We start from the raw sequence: 13,498 nt of genomic DNA, 5'->3' as shown, positions 1-13,498 counted from the left end.
AGTACGTCTCAAAGGGAGGAGTGTGGAATGAAATTTTGTTTTACTTATTCTATTCTGTAAGACATGAAGTTGTTGTGCAGTAATCACGTGAACTTTGTAAACGGTTAGAGCCGTTGTGTGTATGAAGTCTGTTCCTCTAAGATAAGGAAGCATGTGCTTGTACAAGAACGCCCTAACGGTGAGATCAGAAATAGTTTCGGTTAAGGGCATCTGTGCTCAGAATAGGGTTAGAGTGTCTGAAATGAGGACCTGCATATGTGACTGAATATAACTGGTATGTTGTGATAAAAGAACGTTTTTTTGCACCTACGCCTAAGAGACAAGCTTGGCGGTGGACATAATAACCCCGCCCCATGTGTATAAACATCTGCCTTCTTGCCTGCCTCGGTGTGTCTCTCCCCAGGAGGCTCACCCGTGCGCGCATAAATAAATGAAGTTTTCTGCAACTCAAGTGATTAAAGTGATCTGTTTGTGTGACAACTCTCTTTTTTCCTACCACAGTACAAACACATAGTAAAAGACAGAGCACTGCCTCGCCATTGCTCCGAGAATGTACCGTATGTGTTTTTTATATGATGTAAGCAACCACATACACCAATTAAAGCATTTAGCTGAAACGCATGTATTCTGTAAATTAAATGTGTTTATTAAGTTTGTGAGCAGTTTCCTTTTTCCATTCTAAAAAGAACACTAGTTCTGCACATAAAATGTGTTTCTGTTTTATGGTCAGATTTGTGTGGAGGCCCGAAATCAGATTTAAGGTTGTGCTTATAAAACATGCTAAATAAATTATCTGTGCATAATAAATACGGTTATAATAAGCTGCAGATAGTATAAACCTGCAGCTTGTACTTTCACAGAAAAAATTACTTTGAAGAGTGTATATTAAGAGTAGAAGGACAGACAACTCAAGAACTGTACAGCAGCATCATCCCAGGGAGGGACTCCTTCAACGTTTGATCCCAGTGTGCCTTCCAGAACCCTTCTGGATTCCTCCGGTTCCACCACCGCCACCGCCGCCACCACCGCACCCTCCACTCTGGACAGGAGTCTTCTTCTTTTGCACTTGTTGCTTCATCTTACCCTGGAAGGCCCTGCTAGGGTCTAGCTTGTTTAATACCAGGTCCCCAGATGTCTTAATGTGTGAGTCACACTGAAATGTGAAGGGTTGGTACAGACAGGCCCACTGCTGTAGGGAGAAATGCACTGAGTTGTAGTAAATATTCAGTGAAAGCATCAAATTGTATAGTATACACTGTGAGAAAAATAGAAAACCTGAACACCATGTGGCTATTGTAGGACACACTTTAGAGAGAAAAAATATCTCTCCATTACTTTATGGAATTACATGACAATAATTTAAGAATGCAACACCTTCTAATTACAAGCACCACATATAGGTTTTTGTCACCTTGGCCTGGGGGCTGGGTCCATATGATGTAAAACTGTACTGCCACTCTGGAAGCCCCAGGTGGCTGATCATGAGCCGGTAGTAGGATGTGAAGGAAGAGGTCACATAATGCCAGTAGAGTGAACGGTCCAGGAACCACAGCTCACTCTGCTCAGCCACCATACCTATGTATGCGTGTACAAGGAGAGGTTGGAAGAAGTTTATTATTAGTAGTAGTAGCAGCAGCGCACACACACACACACACACACACACACACACACACGCACCATCTGAACCGCTTGTCCCATACAGGGTTGCGGGGAACCTGAGCCTAACCCGGCAACACAGGGCACAAGGCTAGAGGGGGAGGGGACACACCCAGGACAGGACACCAGTCCATCGCAAGGCACCCCAAGCAAGATTCAAACCCCAGACCCACCAGAGAGCAGGACCCGGTCCAACCCACTGCACCACCGCGCCCCCCACTTTGAGAACAACGTTTCCCAAAGATACATCAGTAGGATTTTGGGCATTTCACCCTCAAAACCCACTCCAGTTTCTCAACCTTCTGGACAAAAAAACTCACCTTACACATTAAGTGGCCATTTAATGTGTGGCAATAGCCCAAACTGCAAACACCACAACTTCAATTTCCCAGGCAGGAGGGAAGCATCAATGCTCTTAATACCCTATACAGCCACCTCCCTTAGTGCTATGACCTGCTCCTTATCACTCAACATGCAATTATACCACCTACCTAGGCTTTTAACTGGCTTTTCTAGAACAGCCGGAATTACCTCCTCATTGATACAAAACCATTCCTTTATCATCTTTCCACCAACAATTGAGAGACACTGCCTTATTCAGCTTAACCATCAATTTAGCCTGTTTCAAATTATCATTCAACTTAAACAACCGACAAGTACAAGGAGCTGTAGCTGTAACTGTTGTCATGTTGTCCATGAATTCCCTAATAGAGTAGGCGCATCCCATCCTGCACTGCCTCACTGCAACCAGCCCATTTGGAAGCCCTTATAATAACTTCTATTGCCATCATGAACGCCAATCGCAAACTTGTACATCCAGTCACGATTCCAACCTCCAAACGATGCCAAGATGTTATATAGCACACACACACACACACACACACACACACACACACACACACTTTCAGAACCGCTTGTCCCTTACGGGGTCACGGGGAACCGGAGCCTACCCGGCAACACAGGGCGTAAGGCCGGAGGGGGAGGGGGACACACCCAGGACAGGACGCCAGTCCGCCGCAAGGCACCCCAAGCGGGACTCAAACCCCAGACCCACCGGAGAGCAGGACTGCGGCCCAACCCACTGCACCACCGCGCCCCCCATGTTATATAGCTTTCAGTGCTAAAACAAAACTAAATATCCTACTCTCACGGATCTTAAAAAACCTCAATGCCTCCCATAGCAAACTGTTTTGAACTGACCCAAAAGCATTTGCCAAGTCCAAAAACACCACACGGAGATCCTTTTTTTATCCTTCTTGGCAGTCTGTATCTACTGCTATATCAGACTGGTGTGCTCCAAGCATCCCAAGCATCCCGGAAGACCTGCTTTCTGCACAGATGTATCAATCAACCTGTTCGCCTTCAAATGTGCCACCAACCTCCTTGCCACAACACTAAAGAACATTTTCCCTTCAACACTGAGAAGGCTGATAGGCCTAAATTGACCTATTCCAACAGCATCCTTCTCCTTAGGAAGAAAAATCTCTCCCATTCTCCACCATGATGTCAGAATGATCCTCTTCTTTCACATAACAGCCATCAACCTCCACAAAAATTTCAGCAGATCTGATGCACATTTGAACACCTGGTATGGAACTCCATTTGGGCCAGGTGCCAAGGAGGTCCTTGCCCGCTACACAATATCTTGTAGCTCCCCCCACCTCAGAGGGCTCACATCCATCTGCCATTATCTCCCCTAAAGTGGGAATATCCACTAGCAACTCAAGTATCAAGCTTTCCACCAGAGTATACCTCACATAAATGATGGCGCCGCGAACGGCCGCCTCGGTGTGGAGCTCCACAGTTGTTTTACTGTTTTTGTTAGTTTGTCCTGTCTTTAGTTATATTTCTACAATCAGTTTTACCAGGGAAGAACTGCTCAACATTCAATAGTACACACCACCCAATATTTTACCGGTTTTCGATTACTCTGACATTTTGCTGGACATTAGTTGGAGGTGCAGCGGCGCTGCTCAAGCACTCCAAGACGCGCAAGCGTAGAAACCGAGCCGGCGCGCTAGTCAAGCTCCGAAAGCGCGGCTTTAGAACAGCGCTGCTTAGTATCCATCTGGCGAACCTCTGCTCCTTACCCAACAAAATGGACGAACTTTTCCTCCTGTCCCAAAGAAACAAGGACTTTTTAAACTCTGCTGCTCTGTGCTTCACGGAAACCTGGCTGAATGAAGCCATCCCGGACAGCGCGCTACATCTGCCGGGCTTCCAGCTGTTCAGAGCGGATCGCGACGCGGAATCAGTGGGGAAATCACGTGGCGGTGGGACGTGCTTCTACATCAATGAAAGGTGGTGTACAGATGTAACAGCATTAAAGAAGATGTGCTGTCCCGACCTAGAAGCGCTCTTCATCAACTGTAAGCCTTTCTACTCGCCGTGGGAGTTTTCCTCCTTCATCCTCGTAAGTGTTTACATTCCACCGCAAGCGTGCGTGAATGCAGGGCTGCAACAGCTGGGCGACCAGATCACAGACACAGAGCAACAACACCCGGACTCTACTATAATCATTCTTGGGGACTTTAATAAAGCAAATCTCTCCCGTGAACTGCCAAAATACAGACAGCATATTACATGTCCCACCAGAGACAGTAATATTTTGGACCACTGCTACACCACAGTAAAGGATGCATATCACTCTGTTCCACGGGCAGCTTTGGGGCTCTCTGATCACTGTCTGGTTCATCTTATACCGACCTACAGGCAGAAACTGAAATCAGCTAAACCTGTAATAAGGACTGTTAAAAGATGGACTGGGGAAGCAGAGCAGGACTTACAAGCCTGCTTTGAGTGCACCGACTGGAGTGTTTTTGAGGCTGCTGCTACCGATCTAGATGAGCTCACAGACTCTGTAACATCATATGTCAGTTTCTGTGAGGATACGTGCATCCCTACCAGGACTCGTTTAACATACAACAATGACAAACCGTGGTTCACTGCAAAACTCAGACAGCTTCGTCAGGCCAAAGAAGACGCCTACAAGAACGGGGACGGAGTCTTGTATAAACAGGCCAAAAACACACTGGCAAAGGAGATCAGAGTGGCTAAGAGAAACTACTCTAAAAAGCTGAAGAAACAGTTTTCAGCCAACGATCCTGCATCGGTGTGGAAAGGCATGAAAGACATCACAAATTACAAGACACCACCCCCCGGCACCGTGTCAACTCAACAACTGGCCGACGATTTGAATGAGTTTTATTGCAGGTTTGTTTGATAAACCCTGTCTCACACCCCACACCCATTCAGACCCTCTCTCCACGAATCAATTAACAACTCAAGTAACCCCCACCTTCCCCCCTCCTGCACCTTTGATCTGCGAAGAGGAGGTGCGTCGGGTCTTCGTCAAACAGAAGACAAGGAAAGCACCAGGCCCAGGCGGTGTCTCACCGGCCTGTCTAAAAACCTGTGCTGACCAGCTGGCCCCTATCTTCACAAAGATCTTCAACAGATCACTGGAGATGTGCGAAGTTCCTTCCTGCTTCAAACGCTCCACCATCATCCCCATTCCTAAGAAACCCAAAATCACAGGACTTAATGACTACAGACCTGTCGCCTTAACGTCTGTGGTCATGAAGTCACTTGAAAAACTGGTGTTGGACTACCTGAAGGACATCACTGGACCCTTGCTGGACCCCCTGCAGTTTGCTTATTGAGCAAACAGGTCTGTGGATGATGCAGTCAACATGGGACTGCACTACATTCTACAACATCTGGACAAACCAGGGACTTATGCGAGAATCCTGTTCGTGGACTTCAGCTCAGCCTTCAACACCATCATCCCACACCTCCTCCTGTCCAAATTAACCCAACTCTCTGTGCCCACCTCCATCTGTCGGTGGATCACCAACTTTCTGACAGACAGGCAGCAGATAGTGAGGCTGGGAAAATTCTCATCCAATACTCGCAGAATCAGTACTGGCGCCCCCTAGGGATGTGTGCTCTCCCCACTGCTCTTCTCCCTGTACACCAATGACTGCACCGCTAAAGACCCCTCTGTCAAACTCCTGAAGTTTGCAGACGACACCACACTCATCGGCCTCATCCGGGATGGTGACGAGTCTGCTTACAGACAGGAGGTCCAAGAGCTGGCTGTCTGGTGCAGTCATAACAACCTGGAGCTGAACACGCTCAAAACAGTGGAGATGATCGTAGACTTTAGGAGAAACACCTCAGCATTATCCCCACTCACCATCATGAACAGCACTGTGGCAACAGTGGAGTCATTCAGGTTCCTGGGCACCACCATCTCACAGGACCTGAAGTGGGAGCCCCACATAGACTCCATTGTGAAGAAGGCCCAGCAGAGGTTGTACTTCCTTCGCCAGCTGAGGAAGTTAAACCTGCCACAGGAGCTACTGATGCAATTCTACTCTGCAGTCATCCAGTCTGTCCTCTGCACCTCTATAACTGTCTGGTTCGGCTCAGCTACGAAGTCAGACATCAGAAGATTACAGCAGTTAGTTCGGACTGCTGGAAGAATCATCGGCACATCCCCCCCCAGCTCTCCAAGAACTGCACTCGTCCAGAGTCAGTAAAAGAGCTGGCAAAATCATTCTAGACCCCTCACATCCAGGCCACTTCCTCTTCGAACCATTGCCATCTGGCTGGCGCTACAGAGCACTGAGCACCAGGACAGCCAGGCACAAGAGAAGTTTCTTTCCTCAGGCCATCTACCTGATGAACACCTAAATCTCTCCCCTAGAGAGTAAACCAGTGCAATACATAATGCTATTTATATTTATAACTTTTTATCACATCATATCTCTTCTCACACTCCCTTGCATTTGTAACTAGTGACTATTTTTGTATATAATATTGGGTACTGTATATTTTTATATATTTTTCATCCCTTATTCACATACTCTATCTTCCCATCTATCTTGCCACTGTCATTCTGTCTGTGCTGTGGAAGTTCCTGTCACCAAGACAAATTCCTTGTATGTGTGAACATACTTGGCAATAAAGCTCATTCTGATTCTGATTCTGATTCTAAATAACCATCCAGCTCATACTTTTCCATGTTTATTGTTCCAGACTTCCCCTTATCAAACAAATCCTTTACAAACTTCAGAAGATTTCTGAAAAATGCATCCTGGCTCACTCCTTCTTCCTCGTCTTCCTTCGAAGGGCCCCCACCCTCCTAAATTATATTCTACTTTTTATACTTGCCTGTAAAACACCAATATCCTCCCTTTCCTCTTCCTTAGCTCACCTCCACCATCTTCTAAGCTGTCTTTGCTTCTGAACAAGCCCCTCCATCTCTCACTACCACCTTGACTTCAGTACACCCCGCTGCTTCTTACTCCTCACCTGCATTTCTCCAAATCTCTCCACCCCATAGCTATAAACAACCTCCCCTAATCTATCCAGTTGACTCTTTGCTGCCCCCTTCATCTTACTCAAAATTTCAACTAAATCATTATTTATACGTCATAGCCCAGCTTCTCTACCTCCAGACCACCTAAACTTTGACCGCTGCCCCTTCACTTTTCCTTCCTCCATTTACTCCCTTCTGTCTGCATAGCCTCACCTACCTGACTTTCAAGATCCCCCAACTCGGTGCCCAGTCCTGCCTCCTCAGTGCCAGGGGTACTGATATCCTGAGAAATTTGCTGTGAGACCTGCCGCTGGACTTCAATCAACTGACTTGAGGTACTTCTGAACAAGTAGCGATCAATGCAGGAGATAAGAGAGAAAATAACTGGAACATAAGAGAGTGGCACAGATGTTTTGTTAACAATGGAAGAAGACTCAATAAAGGTGGTAATTAACTTATGCTTACAATTCTGGAAATCCACACCATGGTCTACATAGTGGAAATCGTCGGTTTAACTTCAAATGCCAAAGAAAAGAGACATAAAACTGTTTAATTCTACTCAACTTAATTCAGTGCAAATTATTTTTTTACAGAACACTCCTCCGTATAACTCAAAATGTGGATTCATAATGGATCAAAGAAATATTAGCAATGTTCTATATGCCAAAGATACCACACTAATAAAAAATGATGGAAAAAACCTTAAAATCCTATTTGAAAAATCAAAGCAGAAAGTGGAAAAATTGGGACTGTGATTAAATAGAAATAGAAATAAAATCATAATTGGCACAACAAACTTTAATGCTAGTGGTGAAGACCCATAAGTAGCTGACCACTGAAAAAACATGAAGCCATCTGTCCAATAACTGAAGCTTGGCCAAAATTGGTCCCAGCTCATCATCTAATCCAGGGAGTACCCTACTTCTCATGTAATGCATCTGGGATAGACTCTGGATGCACAGGACAATCTTGCACAGGACAAGCAGTTGATACAAATGAGAAAAAAATCAAGAAAAATTTTATCAGTATTACATAATTCTATTATCATGCATAACAGTTCCAGTAATCCCGACAAATTTAAAGGTGTATAAAAGTGGTCCTGATATAGTATACAGAAACAAAGAGAACAAAATATCTAATTATGATCAGTGTGTAATTAATTGTAGGGATTGCTAATGCTTTAATGTAAAGCTTAAAAAGCAATGGTCTAGTGTTCTCGTCAAGGTGTAACAACCGCAGACTAAACACCAAGCTAAGCTCTATTCAAGATAAAGAGACGAGTCGTCGTCGTATTTTTTGAGACTTTACAGTATGAACTTCATCGACAAACGAAAACATTCCAAACCCCAAAAATGAACTAATAATGTCTTCTAGACATGACAAATGGTGAATAACCAAGTCATACAATAAAACTGCAAAGGAACAGACGATATTGGCATGACCTTAATTGCACTTTGCTTATGAGAAAAGCATAAACTAAATTAACAAGTGTACAAATGGATGTATGGATTAATTTACAGAATTTATCTTTAAACTTAAAACCATTTATTTGCGATAACAAAACAAGAACAGTAGGGACAGATCAGTGGAACAGTAAATCAATGTATATAGGTTCACCGAGCATGCTGGATCACAAATGACAAAGTACCTGGGGTGCAGTTCTTGTAGACGAGGCAGACCTTGCCATTACCACTGCATGGATCTAGCTCAAAAATTCGGCTACGGGAGTCAAAGTGGGGCACTTTGGGGTGGTTCTCAGACGCTGGGGAATTAGACAACAGAAAGCAACATAACTGTGAACATTTGTTAACCCACAGTGAGAAGCAAAAGTACAGGCACAGTGAAATAAAATGTGTTTTGAACTTATGAAATTTGTATTTCAGATGAAAAGATGACCATGGGGTTGAAGTTCAGAATATGAGGATTAATGTCTGCTTAATATTTTTCTTAAATTGTAAATCATGTTGAAATTTAAAAATTGAGTTGAATATTAACTGTTGTGTTTAGTCCCCATAATCAACCTATCATAAGTATTAGGACAAATGGTGCTTCTAATGCTCAAGTGTTCCATGTTCCGCTAGCTGTGCACACATTAATTAATATAGCAGAAACTTTAAAAAGAGCTGTGGATGTGTAACATTGGTGGTAGCCATTGGAGTTTGCTTTTGAGTTGGAGTGTGAGGTAGAACTTGTTAGCCATGATGAAAACTAGAGAACAAACTATGAAACATATGGAAGCAATTTTGAAAATGACACAGACAAAAACTAGTTAGAATCAGTGCAGAGCATTTGGCAATTACAAAATCCACAGTACAGAACGCCTTGAAACAGAAGTTCTGCAGTATTAAGCAATGTGCAGTGACCAAATTGTCCAGGATCACAGAAACTGAAAATAGAAAAATCATAACAACTGTAAAGGAAAAGACCAAAACAACAGCCACAGAAACCGCTGACGATCTGTAGAGAGCAGGGGTGACAATATCACCATTCACCATCCACCGCAGACTCTGAAAGGAGAAATATAGAAGCTACATGGCAAAATGCAAATCTCTCATCAGACCCAAAAAAAGAAAAGCCAAACTGGAATTTGCAAATAAGTAAAAATATGAATAAAATAAAATCTGAATGGACAGATGAGGTAAAGATAAACCTTAAACACCTTAAAGCTGGAAAGTACAGCATTTCATATGTGACGCATGGGGAGGCATTTCACACGTTGGGCATGAATGGCTGCCTCTGGATCTGTCTCACTAGTCCATAATGGTGATATAAGTGACAATGGTAGCAGCACAATGAATTCTTTAGTGAACAGAAACACTTTGTCCTGCCATGTCCAAAAAATGCCTCCAAACTCACTAGGTGGAAATTCATAATACCACAAGACAATGATCCAAAACATAACTGCACACTAACAGGCGTTCATCAAGAAGATAACGTGGAAAGTTTTAAATGTGGTCAAGTGAGTCTGATTTATTTGAAGGCTGAGCACATATTTCATTTGTTGAAGAGGAAAGTGAAGCCAGGAAATTGCCCAAACAAACAATAACTGAAAGATGTTGTCATTAAGACTCAGCCGAACTTCTCTAAGGCATCTCTACGCTACTCCACCTGTGTCCGCATGGTGGTCCCACACATGAAAGGTCCACAATAAAAAGCATGAAGGTTTTCGGTTCTGCCTTCAGTGTGGTAGAATAACCCGCCCACACACTCAGAACTGCCAAAGCCCTCTACATTTAAGAAGGGTCTCAAAACTCACCTCTTTCAAATATATATAATACACATATATATATATATATATATATATATATATACACACACACACACACACACACACACACACATACATATATATATATTTTAAATCGAAAACTGTTGAATAATGGTTGGATAAACCTTTATGCAGCTATTCATTCACTGCAATTTAGAATCACGTGTCTGCATCCAAATTTCTCCTTCCGCTGATGTGCTGCACTCATTGTATTTTTCTCTGAGATATGTCGCTTTGGAGAAAAACGTTTGGTAAACGCACACACACACACATTTTCAGAACCGCTTGTCCCATACGGGGTCACGGGGAACCGGAGCCTACCCGGCAACACAGGGCGTAAGGCCGGAGGGGGAGGGGACATACCCAGGACGGGACGCCAGTCCGTCACAAGGCACCCCAAGCGGGACTCGAACCCCAGACCCACCGGAGAGCAGGACTGCAGTCCAACCCACTGCGCCACCGCACCCCCTTCGTTTGGTAAACGAATAAATGTAAATGTAAGAAATCAGGGGAGTTTTGATGTTGATAGCTACCAGACCATAGTAGCAGCTGTGGCATGTACAAGGTATGCAACCAAATACATAACTTTGCAGAACCTGAACTTGCTTTAAACTTATTAAACTTCATGCTCAGTTGAAACTTGGGGAACTAAACACAAAAATGATACTGTTGCAACATGACTTGTCCAGTATGAAAAACGTTACCCAAAAATCGAACTCGACATTCTGTACTTTTGCTTCACATTCCACGTTTTATCTAAAATAGAAATTTAATGATTATGGAATAAAAATAATTACAACACACACACACACACACACACACACACACACACACACACACACACACAAACACACACATTTTCAGAACCGCTCGTCCCATACGGGGTGATGGGGAACCGGACCCTACCCGGTAACACAGGGCGTAAGGCCGGAGGGGGAGGGGACGCTCCCAGGACGGGACGCCAGTCAGTCGCAAGGCACCCCAAGCAGGACTCGAACCGCAGACCCACTGAAGAGCAGGACCCGGTCCAACCCACTGCGCCACCGCGCCCCCCATAATTGCAATAATTTAATTGAATTATTACAATTTTTATACTTCTCAATGTTTGTTTTTCACATTCTATTAAAGAAATAATCATAGAAATTGAGGAAGGTATCTAAACTTTTGATTATAAAAATATTTATTACTCTAGATGTCACCAGAATTGGCATGGTGTCTCAGCAAGTAGCGCGGCTGATTTATGACTAAAGAAATAAAGGAAAAGGAACACACTACAGACCCCAACAAAGAAACCCAACAACATCCTCTCCTTATTCTCCTTCAAAACTTCCCATTTCCTTTTCTTATTCACCGATTTACCACAGGCAGCATGGTGGCACAGCAAGTTTCACTGCTGTCTCACAGGCCTGGGTGGCGTGAGAGGATGTGGGTTTGATCCCCACTCAGTCTGTGTGGAGTTTACATGTTCTCCCTATCGCTGCATGGGTGTGCTCTGGTTTCCTCCCGCAGTACAAAGACATGCTGTTCAGGTTCCCCCACAGTGTGTGAGTGACAGACAGAGTGTGTGTTCCACTGATGTATGCATGAGTGACCTATTGTAAGTAGTGTATCGAGCAGTGTAAGTCACCTTGGTCAATAAGGTGTGTGGGCTGATAACGCTAAGTAGAGTTTCTTGGAAGCTGCTTCAGAGAAAAGCGTCTGCTAAACGAATAAATGTAAATGTACCTTCTGTTTCTTCATCACAGTCCAGGTCAGCCAGTGTAGGAGCGTATGGAAGCGAGAAAACTGCAGACTGGGTTAGTGGGCAAAGTTTTGCCACACAGTTGATGACCATAGAACCAATGGGAACTGCCTCACCTGCAGACACCATTGGGATCTCAATTCAGACCACAGTCAGATCATGGACACACAGCACAAAGTATTATTCACAAAAAAAGTATTCTTATCGTGTTTCTAAAATCCCAGTAAATAATTGTTGTCACATATTATGGATGCTAAGTGAAAGGAAAACTTACCTTCCAATTTCGAGCTCCAGGAGAGGGTGAAACCATCTGTAGTGAGATAGAAGTCTTTCAAGTCCTCAGGAAGAACACACATATTTTTCTGGAGAGTAAAAGGCAGACAAAGAGAAGAGTGAACACATTGAGAGATAAAAAAATCAGGATCCAAGACATTCAGAGCTAGTGCATGTTCACCCACCTGTTCCCACGACAGAAGGCAGCGCTTCTCGGCAGGCGCCCTCTCCACAAAACTCACATCCGTCACGCCAGGGAGCCTCTCTGATGCAAGACATTCTGGTTATCACACACACACACTGTCTGAAGCCGCTTGTCCCAAGCGGGGTCGCGGCGAGCCAGAGCCTAACTCGGCAACACAGGGCGTAGGGCTGGAGGGGGAGGGGACACACCCAGGACGGGACGCCAGTCCATCGCAAGGCACCCCCAGTGGGACTCGAACCCCAGACCTGCCAGAGAGGAGGACCCGGCCAAACCTGCCACGTCACCGTGCCCCCCTCATTCTGGTTACCTGTCACTTATTTCTATTTCTGTCATCAACAATGACAGTTATGGCATCTCAAATGACACATATCTTTGCACGTCACATTTGAAATGGCCTCTTACAAACAATCGGTTACAACACAAGTCAATTAATCAATCATTCGATATGTGTCTTCTGCACATTACTTCCCAGTGACTGCATCACTGCACTGTCGTAAACAATCAATGAGAATGAGTTTTATTGGCCAGTTTCCTCCCTGTTCTAGAGATGCTTCCAGTAGACAACAGAGGTGACAGAGAATTACAGAATAAATAAATAACATTATTTACAGAGTATACTGTACAAACACGAGTGGTAGTGACTTGTTGGTACAAAAAGGAAATAAATAAGAAGTAAATTATTACCGAGCGTGATGTGATATGTTGCACTGAGTGACAGGAGACCTAGGCTAGGATTGTTCTGAGTCAGTGAGGGAAAAAGCTGTTCTTCTTCTGTTCTAACACACAGTATCAGTCTTGGCTTCTTTCATCATGTTACGCCGGCATTCATTATATTATTAATTTAATACTTGGCACTCACCCAGTACCCGTGCAATCCCGAGTGTTAGTCTTTCAACATACTCTTTGAACCGTAGTACATCTGACACTTCCTTCATGATCATGCACGTCTATCTAAAAGATTCGATACTGCGATATTTAAGCGCGTCTTTCACACACTGCAGCTTTAAGAGAACAACCGGAATCAGCAAA

General features: G+C 44.2%; 1 protein-coding gene across 2 annotated transcripts; it reads right to left on the bottom strand.

Moving 5' to 3' along the window:
* Positions 1-663: 663 nt before the first annotated feature.
* Positions 664-13,498, bottom strand: tpgs2 (tubulin polyglutamylase complex subunit 2). Of its 2 annotated transcripts, XR_001965892.1 has the most exons (8): positions 13,329-13,498; positions 12,450-12,529; positions 12,266-12,353; positions 11,976-12,107; positions 8,631-8,744; positions 7,200-7,366; positions 1,412-1,575; positions 664-1,189 (listed from the first exon to the last, which is right to left on the bottom strand). XR_001965892.1 is itself a non-coding variant. In XM_018746831.1 (7 exons), exons 1-7 carry the CDS (start codon positions 13,408-13,410, stop codon positions 950-952), a joined length of 900 nt encoding a protein of 299 aa, XP_018602347.1. In that variant the 5' UTR covers positions 13,411-13,498; the 3' UTR covers positions 664-949. The 2 variants fall into 2 exon arrangements, 1 of the variants encoding a protein (XP_018602347.1); XM_018746831.1 differs by lacking the exon at positions 7,200-7,366.

The sequence above is a fragment of the Scleropages formosus genome, chromosome 5 (genome assembly GCF_900964775.1).
Source record: "Scleropages formosus chromosome 5, fSclFor1.1, whole genome shotgun sequence".
Classification (NCBI taxonomy): Eukaryota; Metazoa; Chordata; class Actinopteri; order Osteoglossiformes; family Osteoglossidae; genus Scleropages; species Scleropages formosus.
Note: the sequence above shows the minus strand (reverse complement) of the source record. Positions and strands in the feature narration are given on the sequence as shown.